Below are 26,027 nucleotides of genomic sequence, written 5' to 3'. Positions count from 1 at the left end.
CCTCTATCATCTGACAATAGTTCACCTGATTGACAGTCACTGTTCTTCCAGCACCATCCTCAAAAAAGTATGGTCCAATGATACCATACCAGCCTATGGCCACCCATATTGCAACTTTAAGGACATACAGAGGAGGTTCTTCAACCCGAAACCAAGGAACCTTGAACAAGGACAACATATCTACGTAAAATTTGAAATATTCCACTTGAAACTTTCCCAAGAGTGATGAACAATCTAGCAGTTAGAATACAAGCAGTGATTGGTGAGAAAGGGGCTTACATTGAACATGTGGTGTGAAAATAAACTTGCACGCTTTGGAATTAAAATAAAGCAAACAGAAATGAAAATTTTTGTGTTGTGCACTTTTCCAAGCAAAATTATTTAAGGGACATTTTTCTGGGACACCCTGTTGTTACCCATTCTTTACACAGTTTGACAATAAGACATCAGGATTATTTTTAAGATTTTCCAGTTGTATCTCAAGTTTTAAAATTTAGTATCCCTTTACAATGCATCAAAACTATTCGTGCATATGATGATAATACTTGTGAGTTGGTTACTTTTACTCTATGACTGAAAAACTAGTGTTTTATGAATGGGTTCAGATGGTTTTTCATATGATCAGTAAGAACAAACACAATTCTTCTTTGTTATTGGTTTCATAAAATATATGGTTTGTTTAACCCTTTGGCTGCTACACTTGACATAGTTCAAGGAAATTTTATGCTGACTGCAAAATTCAACTTTCGTCCATTGGAACTGTTTGTGTTTTAAACTTCTTTGGGAATGACAATTTGCTGTAGAATTGGTGCATTTAATTCCGATGTTACCCAGCTCATTCTGCCATCTCTCAGATTTATAAGGAGACTTAAGGAGTATCAAGCTTTAATTCATAGTTTTAGAGTACACTCGTGTTGATTTCATTGCTAATGATATGTTAATAAACCCTGAATTGAGTCTAGTAAAGTATAAAACATCATAATGATGCATTTTCAGTTTTTCTCATTAACCAATTCATGGTTCATCCCTTACATAAACAGGTAGCTGTGGTGTTGGCAGAAGAATTTATCCTATGTGAATGGTCAGTTATAAATCATACAGTATTTCCCTGTTAATTGTAGGAGCTTGAAAATAATGTAGAGAAAACAAAAAAACCTCATTGACAATCCAAGTTCATTGGAAAGTGGGAAGCAGTCTGTGTTGTTTCAGTTAAGGAAGAGTTTGTCCATTCATATTTCTAGATTTAAGAGCACAGTGATCAGTGCATGTTCTCAAGTAAAGTATGTAAATATATATGAAAAGGAATGAGTGAATTTAAAGGTACTGTATTATAATACTGTATATTGAGTGAAAATCAGTGAATAATAATACACAGAGCTACCTTCCTTCCTATTGTTCAGTGAGTGCTTGCTTCCTTGATTTTCCACTGCTGTTTATAGATAAAGTTATTTCTGTGAAATTGCCATTTGTGCATGTCCAGTAGTGTCATTTGTGTGCTTAAATATCAAGAATTAATGCAAGTGTCACATCATACATGAAACACATAATATTATGTGTGAATAATAAAAATATTTAGTCTACAAGAAGGTGGCATCATCATCCACATGGCAACAGTTGTGCAAGACCTTTTAATATATAAGTATGTAGAAATTTAATAGACTTTTACATGAATTCCCATAATTGTAATGTGGTTAAAAACACATTTTTTTCTTTTATCAGTGTATGTAGGGTTATCATATTAAACAAAGAATGGGCAAATTGAAAAAATTGGAAGACCTCCCCTACCTAGAATTTAGTTATGTGGCCAAAGGGTTAAGATATACCCAGGGCAATTCCCCCCTCCCCTGCCCTCCCATGTATTGCAGTTCAAATTATATTTCTAGAAATTAAAAAATAAATAAATAAATAGAAACCCCAGAACTTAGTACTGTAGCCCTCAAGACCCCTGGCCCAAGAGATGGGTTCAGTGACAAGGCAAGACTGGTGGGGTGTTATCTGCAGTAAAGATTGCCAAGTCAACCACTTATCATTACTCAGGGCTAAACCTTGCTGGGGCTTGTCACATGATAGATATTAGTTTATTATTTTAATGGGATTACAATTGGTCATTTGACTAATAGCTGAATGGGTTATACCTATGATACCATATTGCATGTATAATGTTGCTGTTAATTGCGTACAGGACACCTAATTCTACCAGCCTCCTGAATCAGTCCTATAGAAGTGAGTGCTGTTATACTTAACCCCTTTGCTACATTGACTGCATATGACACACTTAAAGATCCTCCCTACAATACACTGTTGTTAAAATTTCAAGTTCTTGTGGATACTTGGTAAAGCATTCTGTGATATTAAGGTATATGGTATTGGAAGAATTTAGGTTCTAGCCAATCTTTCTCCACAGCTAATCTGACATGTTATACATACTGTTTCTTGAAGCTTCCCAGCCTTGGCATTGTTAATTAAATTTAATGCAACTATTTTCAAAGTGTGGATTTATTGTGGTACTGTATGGGGTTTCTTAATTGCATGTGTTTGGGTTTTGTTATTAATACAATTATTTTGTTGAAACATCACTTGAGCATATCTTTTGTTCAAATTTGTAAACAGATATAATGTGTACCATGGTACTGTACTCAAGTTGTTCATATGAGTGCATGTAGCATTTTTCTCTAATGGCACTGCCATTTAGTGAGAGCAATAATGAATGATATGTACCTGACATTTGTGACCATTGATAATGATCAATGGTTGAGAACAATTCTGTAATGTATAATTAATAACTTGGTGATTTATAAGGGAAAAATTTAAGATTTACTTATCATGTATCCTGGTAATCAGCTTTTATATTGAAAAGATTATTATATGAGAGTGCAGTCCATTCTAAAGAGTTCTTATTCAAGAATATTATTGCAGAAAATTACGGTCAGGATTAATATGATTTGGTATACAAACCTTGTATAATGCATTTGTGTAATGTCTCTATGTTACCGTATAGAAAGAAAATATTAAACAAAAGCAATGAACACAGTTTTCTAACATAGTGCTTGTATCAAAGACAACTTTTGTTTTGTATAATCAGGAAGCCTACATGGTTGAAAATCCCAGTTGCAGGACCTGAAACTTGACTAGAAACAAAAAAAATCTAATCATTTAAAAAATGGATAAACCTTCTCAACCATACCAGATTATTCAAAAGGAAACACATGTCATTGTAATCCCCCCCTAGAGGGAAAGGTTGAAAGTCTTTGCCACCATGTAAGAATGCACCTCCCTCTCCTGTTTTCCTTCCTCCTCTCATTGTGTAAGCTAAATATTGCACCAAAAAGGCATATTATATGTTTAATGTATCTGACTGGTGGCTGCTAAATCCTAAGTGTTTTTGTATTATGTCTTGTTGAAGTTTGTGATATGCACTGCAAGAGTGTTGACTAGTCAGTGACCTAATGTAGGAGCCTGCTGGTGTGTTTGTATGTGAGAGTACATAACCTAACAAAAGGCCCATCCTGACATTGCACAGCTCAGCCTAATAAGAGATTATGTTATCCAGATAATGGGTGTCTGGCTTGAGCTTCTTAGATTAGGGAATCTGAAACTCCATCATGGATGCTGGGAATATCACAAACACTGAAACACTACTGAGACTGGGAAGCATGAGTAAGTGAAATATAAATGCCTACTTCGCAACTTAATCTAGCCAGGTCTATGTGACGATTCAAACAGTGTCAAATTACAGTACCTGTACTGTACATCACATGACGTGAACTGAAGCCTGGGAGTTAAAGAGGATTAATATGTTCCTTAGAGGGTCACAAGTATATTTTGAATATGAAGTTATTTAACCCCTTGTGTACAGGGGGTATGTTTGTGCTGAATAAAATAGTCTGGCATTAGCCAAATAAAATATTAAAAGGGGTAAAGGAGATTGTGGTTTTATCAGTTACTCTTTCAGTTTTGGGATGGAGGGTGGGCATGATTATGAGATCTTATTACCCAACTGATTCAGAGTATTTTATGCCTTCCTTTGGAGAATATGGGCATACAAGCTACTCATTTAATTCTGAAGTGATGATTTGTACAGCTCTGGCACATGTTTCAGAACTGGTTTGGGACCCAGAACTGATGTATGATTTATCCTAGTCTTCTGACCATACTGGTGGCTATGATGTGGTTGGGAGTCAGTCCCTTTCCTCTAGTACTGCTTTGTCTCAGGAAGGGGAGGTTAGACTGCTTTCTGTTTTTTCAAGAAAGTGAGATAGGCTTATGATACAGAATTTTTTGAGAAATCTAGGGGAATAATGTGTGGAGAGTGGAGGCCACTTGACACCTTAGTCTCAGATAGAGAGATGAAATGAGGATTCTTCTTTTGTTAAACGTTGGAAGTACTTACCATGAACTTGGGACCTTTTTCCAAGATTGCTCTCTGAACATAGGACAAAAGTGGTGCTGCGACAAACTTAGTGGAATGGTAAATGGACCTGTGATTTCTAGACTGCTCACTTTCTTATCTTGTTGAATGTTTAGTCTCTGTTTCTGGGAAGAAAATTTTTTGTGGACCAAAGATGATCGTGGAGTGCACTTGTTAAAGTTGCAGCAAAGACTCGGCTTTCAGGCATCAATCATAACTTTTATATCCATCAAGGTCCTTCAAGAGATGAAGATATGACTGGAAGATAAAAGTTAATTTTCACATCAGTGTGTCACTTTTAGCATCCATGTGAACAATGCATTTTCAACTTGTTGGTTTGTCTAAATGCACATGATTTGGCAAGTCCAGGCTTGGCAATGTAATGGGATTTCAGGATTAGTCCCTCATGTTTTATTGAATTTATCTTTAACTTATTTTTTTTACATGAAATGCAGACTAAGTTGTAATTCTTTTATGTATGTGATTACCCAAAGCATATAACTTACTGAGATATGATAAAAGGTATGAGATACATGAGGAATAATGGAAGGCAATGTTATACAGTACACAGACACACTAATGAGATATATAACGGTACAGTATTGATATACACAGTATGGCTATTAGATATAAATACAATTATTAAGATATATGAAAGTGGAGAGAGGTAATGTGTCAGGATTCAATGGCAAGTATTGTAGAAAGCATTCAACTTTTTTTCCTTAACTGAAATCTTTTGGGAATATGAAGTGTTGGGAGTCATGTAAAAGGAAAAATGCAAGAAGCATTTTTATATACCCGGTATACTGTACAAATAATTCCATTCATGTGCAGCTTTTATTACTGATTGTATTGGATCTGTTTGATAGAATGTTACATATATATGGCAATATTTTTTGGTGCAATGTTTTTTATATGTAAATATGAAAAAGTTGGAGGCCCAACAGTCAAAAAATTACATCATACAAAGTTTATAATAAAATAGAAAAGAAGGGATATGCTCAGTATGGTTTTTATTTACCACTTCTTTCAGTTTGTTATTTGATAATTGGTGTCATGTTTTTATATATATACAGTATACAGTACAGTAATGTACAGTACTGTATTTTCACCAGGTTTGTTTAATGAAAGTTATAACTTCTGTGCTGTGGTACTATAATTTTACAGGTCTCCACTAAATTAGGGTATCAAGTTTTTAATTTCATTCATCCATCTGCTTTCCTCTGACCCTCCAATCCTCAACTTTTCCCATTAATATTTCTGCTATTATCCCCTTATCCCTAATTATATGACTAAAGTATCTCATTTTCCTCCTTTTGTTTTCTTGTCAGTGTACACTCACTAAAAGATTATTCGGCATCTTTACGGGGTTATATAATATTACAATATGATACACCGGACCAAGAAATCTGATAACACTCATCACGGCTTCTGCCGCAGTGATCGTTGTGGAGGGTTTCAGAGCCAAGGGTACAGAATATTTTTGTTAGTGGGTGTACATTAATTTATTTTTAACCTTCTATTACTACACATTTCAAAGGCCTCTGACCTTTTTGGTGTCTGCTGAAAGTGAAACTCCTCTGACCCATAGAACAGTCCTGACTTTATACAGTACAGTGACCCCTCGGTTAACGAACTAATTCCGTTCCAGAAGGTCGTTTGTTAACCGAAAAGTTCGTTAACCGAAACCATTGTTTCAATGGGTTTTTGGGTAATTGGTTCCAGCTCACCGAAAATTTCCTAAATTCAACAAAAATGGTAGAAAAGTTCACTTACTTTGAGGTGTGTATGTAGAAGGCTCCTGGATGATGATGATGATGATGATGGAATTAGAATGGGGGTGGAGGAGAAGGAAGAAGAAAAGGCATTGGGGTGGAAGAGAAGTCACCCCATGGCACCATTTCATCCATAAAATTTTAGTTCTCTTGGTGTATTTCATGATTATTTTCTTTAAATCAACACTGCACTGCATTATATATTGTCACTGTAAAATATATTTCAAAATGACCAATAATTTGCTTGGAAACACAAAAAAGCGTTTAGTTGAAGAGTCTCAAGCAAGATGTTACCTCCACTGAAAACAGAGAGAGACTAACGCCTGTCTGGTGTGTTAACAGGCTGGATGGCACGCCAGAAACTAGTTTCTTTACCTTCAATTATGTTCAATAATTGTTAAAATGACTAAAAAAGTTAATATTAAACTTTTAAAATTACTGTATTGAATAGTATAAACTTCTTGATATTTACTAAAATAGTAAGGAATTTAAGCCCTAGAACCGATTAATGTATTGGCGGACTGATACTAAAGCTGGTTGCCCGGTCAGTGCAAGCAAAAACATGTTGAGGTCGGTTCGTAAGAAATTCGTTAACCGAATTGAAGATCCTTATGGAAGGCAGTTTGTTAACCGAAATTTCGTTAACTGAGGCGTTCGTTAAACGAGGGGTCACTGTATATACCATATTTCTTAAATTGAAGTTAATGTCTCTTTTTGTTAAGTCTTTTAGATTATGAAATGTATGTTACATCTCATTATGCATTTGACTTTTAAAAACCTTGGATTACTAGCACTGACTGCCCTGTATGTCTCATGAGTCCAAATATTTGCTGAATACTGTACATACAGTGTATTTATTCATTTCGTGACAATTATTTAGTTATCCGGCGAGATATTTAGTTGCTATGCTATTTACTGTATGTATTTAGCTCTTTATATTGTTACAGTAAACCCTCGATAACTTGGCACAGATGGGGCTGTGGCCTTGCCGAGTTATCCCAAATTCCGACATATCGAGGCACTTACCTCCCTCCTACAAAAATACATCAATAAAAAATTATCGATCCATATATACTGTATGTGTACATGTAATTACTAAATGTAAAAAATTAACACTTACTAGCACTACAGGCAAAGAATGAAGCACCATAGTAGGTGACACAGAAGCATGGTAGGTGATGCAGGTGGCCAGATATGTCGAGATTTCTCTGGATAGTTTTATATATTTCGGCATTTTCCAAGTTATACTAATACATTCCGAGACAATATCCATGCTGAGTTATATGAAATTCCGAGTTATCAAATGCTGAGTTATCGAGGGTTTACTGTATATACAGTACATAATATATAGTTATTTTATTTAGTTAAGTTTGTTTATTTACTATATATATATATATATATATATATATATATATATATATATATATATATATATATATATATATATATATATATATATATATATATATATATATATATATATATATATATATATATATATATATATATATATATATATATATATATATATATATATATATATATATAAAACGCATTGTGAGTTTCTATTCCTACCTCCATCCTGAGCGAGATATCTTACATGTACGTACGGTACGTATGTGAGCCCATATAAAGAGAAATAGACAAACATAGAGATCTTGACAACTGGCCACATGCAGATACAGTACGCCAGGGGTTTTCAAACTATGGGTCCCGACCCTTCAGTGGGTCGCGAAATAAATAAATTGGGTCGCGAAAATTTAAGCTCATTTTGGGTTAAAAACAAAGATGAATTTCCACTACTCAGTAAAAAGGCTGTTCTAGCACTATTACCTTTCAGTACTACTTACTTGTGTGAAGTGGGATTTTCCACTTTAACTCAATTAAAGACTAAAGACAGAAACAGGCTCAACACTGCCCCTGATGTGCGTGTAGCACTGTCTTCCTGTGTCCCTAATTGGAAACATCTGCTTATGAACAAACAAGCACATAGATCACATTAAATCAAGCACACAGATCTTAACTGTTATTTACTTTACTTGTGTTGGTGTCTTCTTCATGTTTGATTTTCTTAAAATAATATTTTTATTTTCATACAATTGGATACATATAATTCAAATATAAATGGATCATGAAAAATTTACATGAATTTTGTCGATGCTAAATAAAGGAAAATTGTGAACAGTGTTTGTCTTTGATTTACTCATTTCATATCATTACACTTAGGTTTAATGGGTCGCAATTCAAATTGTTGTTCTGGCTGTGGGTCGCAGTAAAAAAAAGTTTGACAAACACTGCAGTACGCCACACTCGCCAGGCAAGGGTGTCTAGTGGGTATAAGATAACTCACTGACTAACTGCCCAATCGGCTAATAAAGCTTATTTACCGTACATTTTCTTTAAACTTTTAAAATATTAGGTGAGTGATAAAAAACTGTTTCATTTAAAATCTTGTTTTCTTTAGGTTTATTTTAAAGGTGGAATATTTGTACAAGCACAATAATTGTTATATGTGCGGTGCGATAATGTGGGCACCATGAGGCGCTGTACAGTAGGCGCCACAAGGGTTACAGAGCCATGTCGTCAGTCAGGCATCGCAGGCTGAGTCAGACAGTGTTGGCTACTGGGTGCATGACATTGAGGTCAGGAAGCTTAAGCAACGCAATTCATTTAATATGAAGTGCCCTGACTCGGATGAAGCTAATATGAGTGCAGTTCAAAGTGACATGCAGCTGTATCAAGGTGATAATTAATAGTTTTTAGTTTGAAGAGAACAGCTGGGGATACTCTTCTCAAGTACTGTGCACGTACAGTATATTATCAGAAGTTTAAATTTTTTTGTGCAGGACAACTTTTACCCAACAGGGTAAGGTATTATTTCACTTGTTGCCACTAAATGAATCTCTGGGATTTTATCGTAATGGTAATTTTGACAATTCTGTGACACTTTTCTTCAACGGCATTTCTGGCGCAAATTAGATATTTAATATTTCATTATGTACAGCATGTTCATATGCGTCGGTACACACCCAGAATATCGAGCGACTGTGGAGCTCCCCCGGTTAGGTTAGGTTTGGTGTAGGTAGTAGGCAGCTACCAAACCTGGAGGTACTACCGCCTGGGAAGATATTGGGGATCACCTGAAGAATTGTCACCCCAGAGTTTGGCAGGGTGACAATTCTTCAGGTGGGATATCCTGGGGTGATGAATCTTCAGGTGGCAACACCTGGGGTGAAAATTCTTCAGGTGGGGTCAGTGCCCTCCATGTTTGTTAATCTTCAGGTGAGGTTAGGTAAGATGCATAACACAAAGAAATATATTTGTTATCCTAATTATACAAATTATACTCACTGGCCTGGGGTGACAACTCATTAGGTGGAATATCCAGGGGTGACGATTCCTCAGGTGGACATTCTGGGGTGACGATTCTTCAGGTGATCCGATATTGGAAGCATAATGTGTTGTCTGCCTCATTTACACACAATTGGAGGGTTTCAATTGTTTTTCTTACTTTGACAACACAACATACATACAGTACAGCTCCCCGATGTATGACCTACTCAATTTATGACCACCTGCACTTACGACCTGCCTCAGTCGTACCAAAATTTTGTCAAATTATGTATTTTCAAGTCACAATGTCAATACAGACAAAATTTTTGTTTGTAATTCACTTTAAAATGGCTGGCAAGCTTAAAAGTGAGAGTTTTGTGGTGCTGAGAAGAAAAAGAGACACCCATTTTAGATTTTCTATGTATTATTTAAGCATTTTTGACATACGACCATTTCGACTCACGACCTGGATTTGGGTCCCTAACCCCGTCGTAAGTCGAGGAGGAGCTGTATGTCATTTCTCGTGCTTGATATTTGTTTTCATTTTTGTATTTATTTATGGCTATTTATATTATTTGTAGTAGTAGTACGTTCGTTGTAGTAAAAATAGTATCTTAACGTTATGATGGTATGCACACACACATAATATAGAAGAGAAATATCAATAAGAGAATAATATACTGTACCAGGTAAAAGAAAAATCAAGGTTTAACGCTTACTTTATGTTAGAAAAAATCAAGGTTTAACACTTACGTAAGGTTAGGTTAGAAAAAAATCAAGGTTTAACACTTACTTAAGGTTAGGTTAGGTTTAACACGTACGTTAGTAGAAGAGATAGGTCGGCATATGGGAATGGCGGCTGGTTCCGAGGCAGAGGAACTATCCACCATAGTTGTCAGGGCCTCCCTGACAAATCCCTCAAAGTCACCATCACTGTCACTGGCTTGGGCTGGCTGTGGTGGGTTGTGGGCGAAGAAGTCTGTGATGTTACGCTGATGGCCAGTGTTGATGTTGTCGTGATACACCGTGATGTACGGCTCCATAGTCTGCAACAGCTGGTTATTGAAGACTTCATAGCGGTTATCGTCAGGGTCATTGGAAAGGATGAACTTGAGTTTCTCTGCAAACTCGATGGCATCCTTAACATTACCATGCGATAACTTGTGTCCTTCTCGCGATGACTCACCACCTGCATCTTCACTGACGTCATCGTCTTCTAACATCTCGTCGGCAGTCACCTCAGAATCCCTTATCACCTTCATAATGTCGTCGTTGGTGGTCTCGGAGAAGCCTGCTGCTGTAACACTCTGCGCAGCTTCTCTTGCAAGGTCCACTGCCACTGCAACAGACTGAACCTCACCAGTCACAGGTTAACTCTGTCTCCCACCTGGGATACCTTGCAACACATGCCGCCATGCGTGACGAATTGTTGCTACAGACAGCTGATCCCATGCCTCCACCAAGAAATCAACAGCTTTCCTGACGTTAAATTTCTTCCAAAACTGTTTGACGTGAACTTCTTGATCCGCCAACTCTTGTTCCTCGTCCTTTTCGCTCTCGCTATCGGTGTCACCCAGGTTGCGCAACTCATCCTTGGTGTTGGTACAGTCGTTCAGGAGCTTAAACTTCTTTGTAGAGAATGCAGCCTTAACATTGCATATCATCTCCTGGTCCATGGACTGGATTAACGACGTAGTGTTGGGAGGAAGGAAGACCACTTCTACGTTGGGGTGACGATCCAACAGTAGGGGCGAGTGTCCTGGTGCGTTATCAAGGAGCAACAAAATGTTGAATGGAACATTCTGTTGCTCGCAGAATTTCTTGACGTCGGGAACGAAACAGTCGTCAAACCAGGAGAGGGACAGACCAGAGAACATCCACGCCTTATGTGCGGTTAGCCAGTGGACATTTAGCTTGGTCATATCCATGTTCTTGTAGGCGTGCGGCTTGTGGGCTGTGTGGATCACTGATAACTTAAGTTTACAGGTACCTGAGGCATTGGTGGTAAACAAAACGGTGATGCACTCCTTCTGCAACTTCCAGCCCCGACACTTGCTGGCAGACTTGACACCGAAGGTCTTGGTAGGTAGCTTTTTCCAAAACAGACCGGATTCATCCATGTTGAACACTTGGTCGTCGGTGTACAGTCCTTCCTCCATAACGTCACGTAAGAATGGAGGAAAATCACTAGCTGCAACACGGTCAGCACTAGCTCCTTCACCACCAATGTTAATGAGCTTGTTCCTCTTCTTTAACCCTTGCAGCCACCCAGAGGAAGCATTGAAGGGTTTGGGCTCTGCAATTCCCATCTTACGTGCCACTGCTACGTACAGTTCACGTGCGTACTCTTGAACCGACCGCGTGTCCACCGCCATGTTCCGTCTTGCCTGACGAATCAAGTAGCTCACAAGTAAATTCTCCGTCTTGAGCAGCACTTTGTTCTGGCAGTACTTCACCATTGAAGCACCTGCAGACTTTGTGATGTTCATGTGTTCTTTTATCTTGGCTGCATCCTTCTTGATCGTCCTGATCGTAGATTCGTTCACGCCATGCTGGCTCGCCAAATCAACCTGTCTCGTTCCTTTTTCTAAATCTTGTATAAACTTGTACTGTACTCCACTTCGTAACTTAGGGCACGTCGTATCTTCTTTGGCTTAGGGCGGCTGGGTCCAGGTAATGCAAGGTTTTTCTGTGGTGGTGGGGGTCCAGTGGAGGCCATTCTTACGAGATTATCGGAACAATAGAACACAGTTTACACGGAGTGACTGGGAGGAGAGTAACTGACACGGCTAGGTCAAGCGCCTTCTTCCCTCCCGTGGCAGGGCACGTCATATTACATTAAACCAATCACAGCTAGCGGCGGAGGGAGGTAAGGATGCATGGCCCAATCACAGTCCGATATGTCATATGACGTCACAGATAACGCAACAGAGACATACACTGCGCAACCTACTCGCGCCGCTTATCCAAGCATGGCAGGAGATGGTGGGAGGTTTGAGTCCAAAAATGGCGTTGCGCGGCAGGACCGCCAGCTGCTCTCCGCGTAAATGACCAAATTTACCGCGTAAATCAAGCAATTCAATTCTGGCAAGGCACCGCATAAATGGCAAAACGCGTAAACCAAAACCGCGTAAATCCAGACTCGACTGTACTGTTATTATTTTCTTTTATTTTAATTGTTATTTCCTTTAATTATTTTTAATATCATCATCATCATTTTATAATATTTTTGCCCCCCAGGCCTTCATGTAGGTCATAAAAAATGACCTATGCCCAGGTGGGCTAATGCCTGTAAAAAAAAAGAAGAAAACGTTAGGTTAGATTTAAAACTGTTTTTCCGGTGGTTTTCGGTGTGTTTTGAAAATTTTTTACCTTGATTTTTATAGCAAATTTATAGATTCTGAGATGGGAAGGGGGGGGGGGCGTATCTCAGAAACTATTGATTTGTGCCAGAAATGAAAGTCAAATTCATTCATAACACTTAAAAAAAAACACTGGAAAAGTAGCTTTAACTTTGATTTTGTATTGTGGCAACAAGTGACAATTTACCACTTCTTCAATGGTATTTCTGGCGCAAATTAAGTTTAAGCGAGATATTTAACATCTTATTATATGTGTTCCAATGTGGCCGTGCACACCTAGAACATCAAATGACTATGGAGCCACCCTGGTTAGGTTAGGTAAAGTTTGATTGGTTAGGTTAGATTCAAAACTTTTTCTGATAGTTTATGATGCGTATTGAAAATTTTTTAACCTTGATTTTTACAGCCAATCTCTAGATTCTGAGATGGGAAGGGGCTTATCTCAGAAACGATTGATTTGTGCCAGAAGTGAAGGTCAAATTCATTCATAACACATAAAAACCATTGGAAAATCATTTTCAACTTCGATTTTGTTTAGTGGCAACAAGTGAAAATGTTTAGCTTTTGTTACCCAGGGTATCGTAGGAATATAACTATTGGAATCGATAGTTTAGACAATTAGGTAAATTTTTACTTTAGGACATGAGTCCCTAGGGGTTGACAAATATGTTTCCAGTGTATTTTGGTGTGTTTCAAACGAATCAGACCTTCATTTTTGGCGGAAACCCCCCCCCCCCACAATAATGGGAAAGAGCCTGGGAAATTGGGTTTTTTTGGGTGGGGGAGAAAACGAGTCGTCTTTTACTTTACTTTTTCTTTTATCCTCTTCACCAATCGATCGGCTTGTTAGCCGCTTGGGCGATTGGCCACGTCTCTGTTACGCACTGTTGGCAAGTACTGAACATGCACTGGCTCCTGAATGTACCTAAACCTGCTACAATGTTGGTCAAGTCTTGTCTTGAAAGAGCTCACACTCGGTGCCATCACAATATTTTCTGGTAGATTGTTCCAAGAGTTCACAGCTCTCACTCCAAAAAAGTTTGCCCTCACAGTTTTCTGGATCTGCGGCTTCTTCAATCTTGAGCTGTGACCCCTTATGGGGCAAGCGTCCGCCAGCTCCAAGTAAGGACACTCGACTGAGTAGTGCCCCTTGAGGTGCTTATACACCTCAATTAGGTCGCCCCTTGCCCGTCTGTAGAATAAGCTAGGCAAGTTCAGGTGCTCCAATCTCTCAGGGTAGTTGAGGTGCCGAAGTGCAGGCACCAGTCTGGTGGCCCTCCTTTGAACATTTTCAAACAACTGACAGTCCCAAGCGTATTGTGGGGACCAGACGGGTTTACAGTATTCCAGATGGGGAAGCACTTCACTCTTTAAGATTGTTACAAGGGATGGACCATCTAGATATCTGAACAACCTTTTTATAAGACCCAATAATTTATTTGCCCGAGTTACTTTTTTCTTGCAATGGCCCGAGAACTTCAGCTCATTGTCAACATACACACTTTGGTCCTTCTCACATTCAGTCTCAAATAGTGTACAGTAGTTTCTTCATCCCGTTGGGACATATGATGCGCCTCCTTACCATTGGTACGCCCCAAGTGCATCCTCTTACACTTCGTGACATTGAATCTAAGCAGCCATTTCTTTGACCATTCTTGGAGCTCACAGAGATCCTTCTGCAGCTCTTCACAGGCCTCTTGGTTCTTGATTTCCCGAAATAACTTGGCATCATCGGCAAACATTTGTATGGAGGAGTGTGCAACGTCAGGCATTTCATTTATGAAACAAACACACAACAGCGGGCCCAATACGCTGCCCTGTGGTACCCCGCTTGTGACAGGTACAGATGATGATTTCGTGCCATTAATCACCACACACTGCTTGCAATTATGTAGAAAGTCTTCTATCCACTCTAGGACATTTCCCCGAATTCCATACCCATCCAGTTTGATTTTCATCCTTTCATGAGGTACACTGTTATAAGCCTTGGCAAAATCTAGGTATATATTGTCGATATTACCACCCTGTTCCAAAATATGGGTCCAAATATCCAATACCTTGAGCAATTGTGGTAAGCAAGAGCGCCCCGGCATAAAACCGTGTTGGCAATCCTTTACAAGGTTGTTTCGTAGTAGATGTTCCATCGTGGCATCTCTGATAATACTCTCAAGTACTTTACATATTATGCTGGTCAGGCTCACCGGTCTATAGTTGTTCGTGGAGTGACGATCACCCTTCTTGAAGATAGGACTCGCATAAGCCACTTTCCAATCACTGGGTGACCTTTTTGTTCATCCAGGCATTTACAAAATAGGATCTTCAGGGGCTCAGCAAGCTCTTTGCACAACTCTCTTAGCACTCTGGGGTGCACCATGTCAGGGTCGGGACTCTTATGGACCTTTAGCTTTGACAGTTTATTTCTAATACCCTCTTCTGTGAACCCAATGTGGGTCAGTGCTGTTTCGAACCGTCTTCAAACGCAGGAAGGTTAATCGCATCCTCTCTTGTGAACACCGAGGAAAAGAAGCTGACCTAACAAAACCTAACCTAACTCCTAGCTGGGGGCGCTGCCCCCGGAACCCCGGTAGGCCTAACCTGACCCCTAACCGGGGGCTCCAGAGCCCCGGTAGGCTTAGCTTAAACTAACCTAAATGGTTCAGTAGTTAAAAACTTTGGAGCGCGATGTCCGAATGTACAATACCTTGGTTAGAAGTGGAAGGACCAGTGTTACGTAAGAATTGGATAGAATAATTGTCTTTCGTGAAACTAAGCAAATAATCGTAGAAGCACAAATAACAACCAACCTCCACCACGGCCATTGTGAGACTGGTCAAGTAAATTACCCAGGCTGCTTCCTTTGACAAAATCAAATGTGATTGGTCGAAAAAAATTCATGTGGTGATATCGATACCTTATTGGTCACGACTGGATGACGTCAGTCAACATTGCGCATGCGTGCTGCGCAGGTAGCACCTCCTCAGAGACAAAGACTGAAAACTACTTAAAATCAATTAAATTCAATTGTTGCTATTATTCATTTCTGCCAAGTATATATGGGGTTCAAAATGCTCAGAAGAGCGAGATCTAATTGTTTCAGTAGTTTATAACTTTTGGGGGCTCTATGTCCGAAAGTAAAATAATACTGACAATTCTAAGACACTTTTCTTCTATGACGTTTCTCTCGCAAATGACCTAACCTATCCTTCTAACCAAGAGGCCCTGCCCCCCTGGACTCCACGGCATATGCAAATCTTTTGCGAAGGAAATGTCATAGAAGAAAAGTGTCTTAGAATTGTCTAAACTATTGATTCCAAAAGTTATATTCCTACGATTCCCTGGGTGTCTGAAACTAAACTTATACTGAGTAAGGCACAGAAGTCATCGTCGCCAGTGTTTGGTAAACAATGAATAAGAGCTGAAAATTAACTATTGTAACCTGACCTACCCTCCCTAACCACAGTTAAGCAGGTGTCACCTACTTGTCAGCTTGCTTGCTATAAGCCCTTGTTTGTGATAATTGCGTGGTTTGTGATACTTGTATGAAACACACAGACTGATGGGTCTACAGACAAAACCCCAACTGACAAAACCCCAACCACAAAACACTCATTCCACCTCAGCTCTGGTGGTCTCTGTTATGGGATGTTCAACGTACTGGGATGTCATTGGTCACTCCATCTCTAACATGGGATTCCAAGCTTTAGTTCTTTGTTGCTATATGTTATATAAAGCTAAGCAAATTACTATGCTCTTACTTTATAAACATGTTTTTAATAACTTGATGATTTTATACATACTTTTAATTTAATGAATACTAAAAATATTTTTTGTTCAAAATATTTTTTACAGTTATTTTTAAGTGAAAATTGAATGTTCGTAGCAACCAACAACTCGGTGTTTAAAACGTTTTTTTTATTTTTTTATTGCCAGTTGTGACTACTGTACAGTACTGTACTGAAATCCTTTATTGCAATAAACCAGTGTGTATTGAACACTTTGAAGGCTGCAGACAGATGGAAGTATGGTTGTTGCCATAATGAATACTATTATGTTCAACTTTGTACTCAGTATCTGGGTCATTCCCCAATCCTCACATAACTTGTCTGCTACTGTTTGAATAGTTTACCATATGTTATTGGTGATGATTTCATTTTTAGGGCTCACTCACATTATGAAAACACTGATAAAGATTCCTTACATGTAAGTCATGTTTGTAGACCATGTGTTAAGTAAATAGATTGTGGTTAAATAAAATTTGCACTCTTGTGTTCATGCACTATAGATATCATATTTGTTTGACCAGTCCAGTCCTCTGATATGATAAGTGTTTAGATCAGGAGAAGAATTTTCACCCATGTTGATGGTGGACAGAAGAGTCAGTTTGGGGCATTTCTTTGCCTGATGTTGTCAAATAGCTTCAGGGTCTTTGTAACTTGGTAAAACAGTTTTATCCAGATTTAACCAGTTTGAACAGGAGATAAGTACATGAATATCTGTAACTTGGTAAAACAGTTTTATCCAGATTTAACCAGTTTGAACATGAGATACATACTTGAGTACCTGTACATGTGCACCTGTAACATTTTTCACTGAATTTTTCCTGTTGACTTAGTGTTAATCTTATGGACTGATTAATGGACACTTTTATTTGTTATATACAGTATTAATGTATTGATATTTTGCTTAAGTAGTAACTTAATTGAGATAATGCTTTTCTATTTCATGTTGATGACTGCTGTGCAGATGCCCTCTCATGGTAGGTAAAGCAGAATACAGTGTATTATGTAAAGTATATAGTTAGAGGAACAAACTTCTTTTAATGGCAAAATTATTATCTTTATGAAGAAAGAAACCATGAGACTTTGGGAAATATTTCTGTTACTTTAATTTGTACAGGTAAAGTAGGTAGCATTATCTTTCGGGTCATTGAAATATAGTAAGGAAGTTTTACCATAAGCATACTGTACGGGGTCAATCTGAAATATGATTGTTCTACTTCATACTGTGATACTTTACTGTATATTATTTCAAATAGCTTCTGGTACCCTGTACATAAAGTAGCTACACTATGTTATTTTATTTGTATTCCATAGATACTGTACTATGGTTTAGCTGAATGTCTTAAAACTAATGATAAATTTTAATATATATTGGATGGAGCAAAAAAAATCCATTTCAGTATTGATAATGAACAAAAGATACAGCAAGTGACATTGAACTTATATATATGTCTGCTCACAGCTACCAGCTATTTACAGGCATCCCCACGTTATAGAATTTCGCCCTTAAGGAATTTTGACATTATGACCATAATTTCAGGTTACGGGAAAAAACTTGCCTTTACATTACGGAAAGATTTTCAGGAACAGAAGCCATCTTTAACCCAGAGGATGTTTGTATTTTTTAAAACTGTCTTAAGGGTTTTGAAATATAATCTAATAACTGGTAATACAAGGAAGATTTTTTCCAGTCCTGGTGGCATGCAAGAGCAACTTACTCAGGTACAGTATGCCTCATTTAAAAGATATAAGGAATTATTAAACTAAATGGATTTCACATAGATATTTGGAAAGTATCGCTGTGATTTGTTACTTAAGTTAGAGTACAAGTAAAGTATAATTCGAAATTTTTTATTTAAGTTAACCCCTATGTCCCGGGCTAGGGTGACACTGGCCATACCCCCACGCAGGGTATATTGAGGAAAATCAACATTTCCAAAAATAATTTGTAACCTTTTTAAATGATGAAACAATAAAAAAGAAGTAAGAAAAACTATACTATATTGACCCTCTAGAAACTTCCCTGGGGCAGCAGTGGCGAGGGAGATAAGGGGACAGTGTTGTTTTGATGGCGAATGCTCGTGGCCACTACACACTTAGCGACCATTTTTTGCTTGTCTTTGTGTCCGGGATGGCCAGAAATACATATATTTACTGATCATAATACTTATTTCCGATAAATAATTCATTAAGAATTTATTTTATTTGCATTATTTTTTCATAAAAAGTGCTCGGCGACACACACGCAGTCTGCCGCCAGGCTGTCCGGCTGTCTTTGTGTTTGGGAAAACAAGTAATGCATATAAATAATTATCGGAATAATAATTCCACTTATAAATAAATTTTTAACATAATTATAACATTCTTTTTCAGTAATACAGTACTACACTACAATACAACTACACTACTTACAGTGGGGTATGCTATAACGAATCTAATTGGTTCTAGAACCTTGTTCGTTATAGGATTAATCCGTTCCAGGCCCCCAAATACAACCACTTAACACTGAAAAATATAATTTAAAATTGTAAAAATTTAAAAAAAGTGCATAAATATGCATCTAAACCCCTGAAATAAAGAGTATCATTAATACTTGTAATAAAAAAAACAATAAATTAGTAAAAAAAAAAATTATTATTTTTTTTTTAAATAATGTTCGTTGTAGGAGTTTCGTTCGTTATAGCATTCTCAATTTTATAGGTAAAACCGTTCGTTATAGGAATATTCGTAGTAGGATCCGTTCGTTATAGCATACCCCACTGTATATCAATATTACTTTGATACAACATGAGAAAATGGACAAACAATGCAAATGAAACAAACTAAAGTAGGTACAGGTACTCCTCGACTTACGACCACCCGGACATATGACTGCCCCAGTCGTACCAAAAATTTTTCAAGTTACGTATTTTCGAGTCCCGACGTTAGTGATTGCGCTGTGTACTGACAAAATTTTCGTTTGTAATTCCCTTTAAAATGGCTGGCAAGCTTAAAAGTGAGAGTTTTGTGGTGCTGAGAAGAAAAAGAGACACCCATTTTAGATTCACTATGTAGTACTGTATTATTTTTGCATTTTCGACTTAAGACCAATTCGACTTACTACCTGGATTATAGTCCCTAACCCCTTTGTAAGTCGGGGACTGCCTGTACTTGTATTCAAGAACCTTCCTTGTGACCGAGCGTGTGGCGTGACATGCAAATAGTCTTACTGAAACCTGATAACCCGCACTGGGCATTCAAATAATGCCGCGAAAAGGCGCGCGTTCTGGAACGTCAACCGGGGCGCTCTCGATGGATGTTCCGGAACATCAACCGGGGCGTTGAGGTTAATGTGTGTCTCGTGCTGGTAGAAGGAAGGCATATGTAAACAAGCCACTGATGATTACAACAAGGGTGGATCCAGGGGGGGTGGTCCTGGGGGTCCGGACCCCATCTTTTCATCAGAAAATTCCAATAGTTTTTCTTCAATGGAGTATTGTACACAGGCATTTTTGTATAGTAAAAAGTGATTACTATTGACCTCAGAATAACTCCTAATATCAAGTGCATGTGGCTTTAAAATGGCCTCAAAATGTCCATGATATTGGTCAGATAAGCCCCCTAAAACCACCAGCTGTGTGGGCTCACTTGCTCGACATGTTTCCCCACCCAAAACTTTTTGGACCCCATCCTTTTGATATTCCTGGATCCACCCCTGTACAATAACACTGAAACATACATTAAATGGAAGTGTTTCTGAGCATCATAGCTGAGATGGAGACCTCAAAATGGACATTTCACTATTATTTTGTTCTACTAACAGAGTTTTATTCATACCAAGTTTGTGATATGCCAACTCATGTTGTTCACGATATGTCTAATTAATGAAGAGTGACTAAGCAAATAGTACTTGATATTCGAGTGAACAACCAGCAATATACAATATATCAGTCTACATGGGATCTGCCATGTTACCGATATGTAAATAGCATTGGTTTGACACCAAAATTAAGTTTCAAATCAAGGCACCAGTTGTTTCACCCAAGTTCACTGTTCTACCTCAGTGTTACGATTACTCTCGCTGTAAAGGGTAATTATACGGAGCATCTCTCACATTTTGCGAGGTTTCCCTGATAATTCATCGTTCCATTCGATGTAAAAACCCATTGATGACTGGCATGGCATTGGTGTTTATTTAAGACATCCACTTCAAGTCATGTAATATATGATCTGAAGCCTCGGAGGATTCATATCATTCGAAAACGTATATACTGTACAGTGATATCCCTGTTAGCCGGAACAATTGGTGCAGGTTCACCCCCTGCTCCTTCCTTCCTTTCCCATGATCCGACCTTATGATAATCATTTTCTTTTTTATATATATTTTTTTTTTTTTTTTACACATTCTGACGAGTATTATCTTCGGCCATGGAACCTAACCCCATATTTTCCATAACCTTCAATCTTGCTAACTGCGGATTTGCTAACCAGGGGATTTTTCAGGAACCTAACCCCCCATAGTTGGCGAGGGACTACTGTACAGCAGTTTTGGTTTGGTTGTTAAGGATTCACAAATAGTGATCAGAATTATTTTTCCATTGTCAGATTGTATCAACGAGAAAAGGGGCAGATAAAAATTTTTTTTTTTTTTTTTTTTTACAAAGATAAAAACTTAACACAGTAGTCTAAGTGTGCGAGTGTGCATACAGAGGGGTAGTAGCATATTCAGTGTACTGTACTGTTGTGAGCTGGTGATGTGGTGGCAGCTCCCACTGACATGCTGCCTCATGTTTGAGAAGTTGACAACTGACTGAAACAACCAGTAGCTCTGGAAATTTAAACTTTCTTACATTTTTAAATTCTTTTGTTTGAAGCAGTTTCACTGTAGAATTTTATTTACTGCTCATTGGCCTTCAAGTTATAAATAGTGCTTTATTATTAATAAAGCACGGAGTAGACTTGAGGGTAGACTCAACATTTTTAATATACATTTGTATCTGATTATTTGTGAGAGGATTTCCCCATTATTATTTATTTGTATGCGTCTTGTGTGTAGTGTCTATACCCAAGGTTCCCAAGCACTTTCCAGTGTGACCCCGTCGGGTAATGTTGCCTATCCAGTGCGACCCCAAGTCATGACATACAGTATGCTGTATATATGAAGATCCTTAGAGGGAAAGCGCATGCGTGCGTAGTGTCAGCAAAGGCTGTAAGAGACTGCTCCTTGAAATTCGTATTTCTGACGAATTCAGCGCGTCTACCAATCCCAGCCTGTGCAGACAACTATAGTAAGACCCAGTTATCAGCACAGTGGCATATATTTTTTTTTTACTTTTGGACTTTGTCATTTTTTGGGGATAAAACATCTGGTCCTACCACCCGATCCCTCTGAGCAAAGTTTTTCAAGTTTGCGCATGCGCAATGTGATAGTGTGACGTAGCAGTGTCGTCATTACCACTCCACCTGACTGCAGTGTTGCCAACGTGCCCTATGCCTGCTGCTAAACGCTCCCGTTCGTTGGAAATGGCGGCAGTAGTGACAGTGATGCTGACGACTTTCTTCTTGAAGACACGTCAAAGAAGAAGCAGAAACCTCAGAAGTCAGGGTCTCCAGCAGGGGCCACGGCTCCCCCTTGCACCCTTTCTGGGGCTGTAGAGGGTGGACTCCTCCTGTCATCAGGGTCCCCAAGTGAGCTTACATGTGGCTCAATGACCGACCCTTCGCCGACGATGGACATAGGGGATTCCCTTTTTCTCCCTGCCCCGTCGCGCCTTCGTCATCTCGCCTTTCCTCGGGACTTGCCTCTGAGCACACGGATGACCTGGTTCTTCCGTCACTGCTCTCCTCAGGACTCAGCACTTCGCCTCCGCCGAGGTCCCACAGCCGTGATAGTCACCACACAAATGGACGAGACGGTACGCCTGCATACTCAGGTGGGCTTTCCTGCTCCCCAGGGGGAGGTGATGCTGAAGTTCACCATCATCACCCCAGAAACTCGTCGTACCAAGGTAATGGTTCGCCACGTTCTATGGGAGATCCCTATCGACGATCTTCGCCCTCTTCTCCCACAACTACTGGACATGGAACGCCGCATCAACCCGGTCTCCAAACATCCATCCAACGAACTCATCGGCTGGTGGGTGGGCCCCCTCCCTCCGAAGGTGAATGTAGGACCAATTCACAACTGTCCTCTCGACCGATTTATCGGAACCCCAAAAATCTGTGGTCGTTGCCAATCGTGGAAACACCGCACGAGGATGGTCGCCTGCGGTTTCTGTGCAGGTCCTCATGAAATAGTGGAATGCAAATCGAAAATTCAGAACAAAATCCCAGTTATTCCACGGTGTGTCAATTGCCATGGCAGTCACCACGCCTGGAATGCCAGTTGCCCACATCGTCCTGGCACTCGCCCGGGGAAAACTTACCTTGTACCACCATCCTCGTCTCTGACGAAGCCCGTCAACCAAACCTCACTCCTATCCACCACCGCCTCTTCCATCCACCAAGGATTTCCCATTGATCTCCTCTCCTCTACCATCCCCCCTATCACCCCTACCACCCATCCTTTCTCCCCTCCCTCCCGTTCTTGGAACAAGGTCGTTGCCGGCCCTGCCACACAGTCACCATCATCTCCTGCCCACCCAGACCCCCGCTGTCTTTCACCAGCACCTCTTACTCAACTGAACCCTCACCGTCCCTCTCCGTCACTACCACCACCACATGCCCAGTCGGGCCCTCGGCAATCCTCGCCGCCACCTCCAGCTCCTGTACAGGTACACCAAGTTGGTGCTATGGAAACAATCACTCTCCGTCTGAATCGCCACTCCAAGCAAATCAACCTTCTCTCTGCCCAACTCGACTTGTTTGTGAAAACAATTGCGACATTGCAGAGGCAACAACTACTCATTCTGGACACCCTGACCCAACAGGGGCGCACTTTGCAAGCCCTGATGACCCGCCTCCTTCCATCTCCCGAGATGGAGGATCCATCCCTCGCTCTCCCCCTCCTCCCTCTCCATTTTTCTCAACAGAATTTGGTACCTCCTCTGGAGCCCTGTCTAGCCCCACCAACTCATCTCACACCGGAGGCCGTTCCCTCCTCTTCTTACAATGGAACATCCAGGGACTTAGACCTCGCTGGACAGACCTCGCCCAGTTTGTGCTCTCCCATCAAGTAGATGTTGCTTTACTTCAGGAAACCATCACAGACGATGTTACTCCACTCCGCCTCTCTGGCTATACTGGTTACACCCTGCCTCGGTACCGTGGGCAGGCTCGTGGCCTCCTCACCCTTGTGCGTAACACCATTCCATCTGTTCGTCTCCCTTCACCTGACTCTCATGGACCCCCGTCTGAATTACTTTCTGTCTCCCTTACTCTTGGTGACCGGACCCTTCGTGTAGTCAATGTTCATTTCAAGAGTGATTCTCTGGACCCCCAGGTTCTTCACGACCTCCATGATGGGATTCCCACTATTGTTCTTGGCGACTTTAATGCCCGCCATTCCGCTCTTACTCCGGATCATCCCACGCCATGTACCCTTAATGGATCACATCTCTCACAGTTTCTTAATGGGGATGATGATGTTCGCTTTCTTTGTCCTGACGATCCTACTCGCCTCCCCCATAGTTTCCTTGATGTTTGCTTACTATTGAACGGTCATACCTCCTTTCATCCTACCGTCTGCACCAAGCCTGCTCTGTATAGTGACCATCTTGCCATTACTACCCATCTCAGGCTCTCCTTCTCTGCCCCGACATCAGCTCCTTATTGATCCCCTCGCCTTTGTCTCACACAAGATGCTGTTCCTTCCTTTACCCAATACCTTTCTACCTGGGCGGATTCCTATGTTGTCCCCCAGTCCCTTGACTCTTACAGCGCTGATTTTGTTGATGCCGTGTATGACTCTGTCAATCGCGCTACCCCTCCACGCCCTCCCCGTCACCCCAGAAGAGCCACCAACTACTGGTATCGTATCCCTGCCATGAGACATCTCCGGCAGGTAACCCGTGATCTCCACTCTGCCATACGGAGGTCTCGGTCTCCAGAGGACTGGGAAGACTTCAAAAATTGGTGCTCCTTTGCAACTCAGGAGCGCCGTCGGATACGTGAGGTGGACTGGCTATCCTTTACGGGGTCTCTATCGTTCCAGTCGTCACCCTCTTATGTATGGAATCGGATTAATGCTATACGGGGTACTCGACGGAGGCCTCCTCCCCACCCTGACCCCGCCTCCCTTGCCTGCTCTTTAATGGAGGACTGGGCACGAGCTTCCTCCCCTGAGGCACTTCCAGATCCAATGCAGGAGGCAGTGCAGGCTCGTATCGATGCGTCTGAGCCTGTTGTTCGTGCTGCTCTTACCTCCCCTGCCCCCACTGATCATCCCATCACACGGTTCGAGCTTGACAGTGCTCGTCGCTCTAGAAAAGACACCTCTCCTGGGGATGATCAGATAACCTACTCCGTCCTCAATGCCTGTACTAATATTACTAACGGCCCCTTGCTTGCTCTCTACAATGTCTTATGAACATGGGGTTCTCCCGTCCAACTGGAAAAATGTCACTATTATCCCCATCCCTAAGCCGGGAGATCCTGGGAAATATCGACCCATTAGTCTTACCTCCTGTGTTTGCAAGATGGAGAGGATACTCCATCATCGCCTTCTTCACACCATAGGCGGCTTCCACAACTCCCTCATTGGTTTCATTCAGCATCGCAGCACAGCACACTCCATTGCTTCCTTTTATTGCAATCAGACTGCTCGCATCTCCGTCTTCCTTGATATCAAGGGAGCCTTTGATACGGCTCAGCCTGCCCTCATTTTAGCTGAACTTGCGTGGTTAGGGGTTAAAGGGAGACTTCTACAATGGATCGCCTCTTACCTCACTGGACGTCAGGCCCGGGTTTGCGTTGAAGGCTCTGTCTCCTGTTCAAGAAATGAACCTCAGCACCCCTCAAGGTGGAGTCCTGATTCCCACCTTGTTTAACACTCATGCACTCCATTGCATCTCTCCCGTGGCCGACAGAAGTTGTCCACTCAGGATATGCCGACGATGTCCTCTTACAAGCCCCTGACTACCTCAGCATGCAGGAAGCCCTTGATCTGGTCTCCAGAGAGTGTGATTCACTTGGTTTCCTTCTTTCAACTGCAAAAACAAAAGCCATGTGGCACGGTCGTGTTGTACCTCCCACTCCTTCTCTTATCAGGAATGCCCTTGGACTGGGTTAATGAGACAAAATACATGGGTGTGTATGTAACTCGCACACGTTGTCAGATCCCTGAAGTCTGCAATTTTCGAGACATGCTTTCAGGGTCTCGCTCCCCTCTCTACCATGTGCAGGGGTTCCCTTGGTGCCACCATCCATGTACTTCTCACCATGTACAAGTCCT

The 26,027-nt window shown here is 40.5% G+C and overlaps 1 protein-coding gene across 6 annotated transcripts in view; it reads left to right on the top strand.

The window, feature by feature from the left end:
- The first annotated feature begins 8,744 nt into the window (after window positions 1-8,744).
- Window positions 8,745-26,027, top strand: part of LOC121871877 (suppressor protein of bem1/bed5 double mutants-like) — a 59,028-nt gene continuing 41,745 nt past the window's right edge. For 2 of the 6 annotated variants that reach the window (XM_042374454.1, XM_042374453.1), the window contains exons 1-2: window positions 8,745-8,925; window positions 17,622-17,634. In XM_042374454.1, coding sequence (XP_042230388.1) covers window positions 8,859-8,925; window positions 17,622-17,634 — 80 coding nt within the window. In that variant the 5' untranslated portion in view covers window positions 8,745-8,858. Of the gene's footprint in view, window positions 8,926-8,957; window positions 9,050-17,621; window positions 17,639-26,027 lie in introns of those variants that run through there. The other 4 variants (XM_042374456.1, XM_042374458.1, XM_042374459.1 and 1 more) reach the window with 4 other exon arrangements.

The sequence above is a fragment of the Homarus americanus genome, unplaced genomic scaffold (assembly GCF_018991925.1).
Source record: "Homarus americanus isolate GMGI-L3 unplaced genomic scaffold, GMGI_Hamer_2.0 scaffold39675, whole genome shotgun sequence".
NCBI classification, from domain to species: Eukaryota; Metazoa; Arthropoda; class Malacostraca; order Decapoda; family Nephropidae; genus Homarus; species Homarus americanus.
Note: the sequence above shows the minus strand (reverse complement) of the source record. Positions and strands in the feature narration are given on the sequence as shown.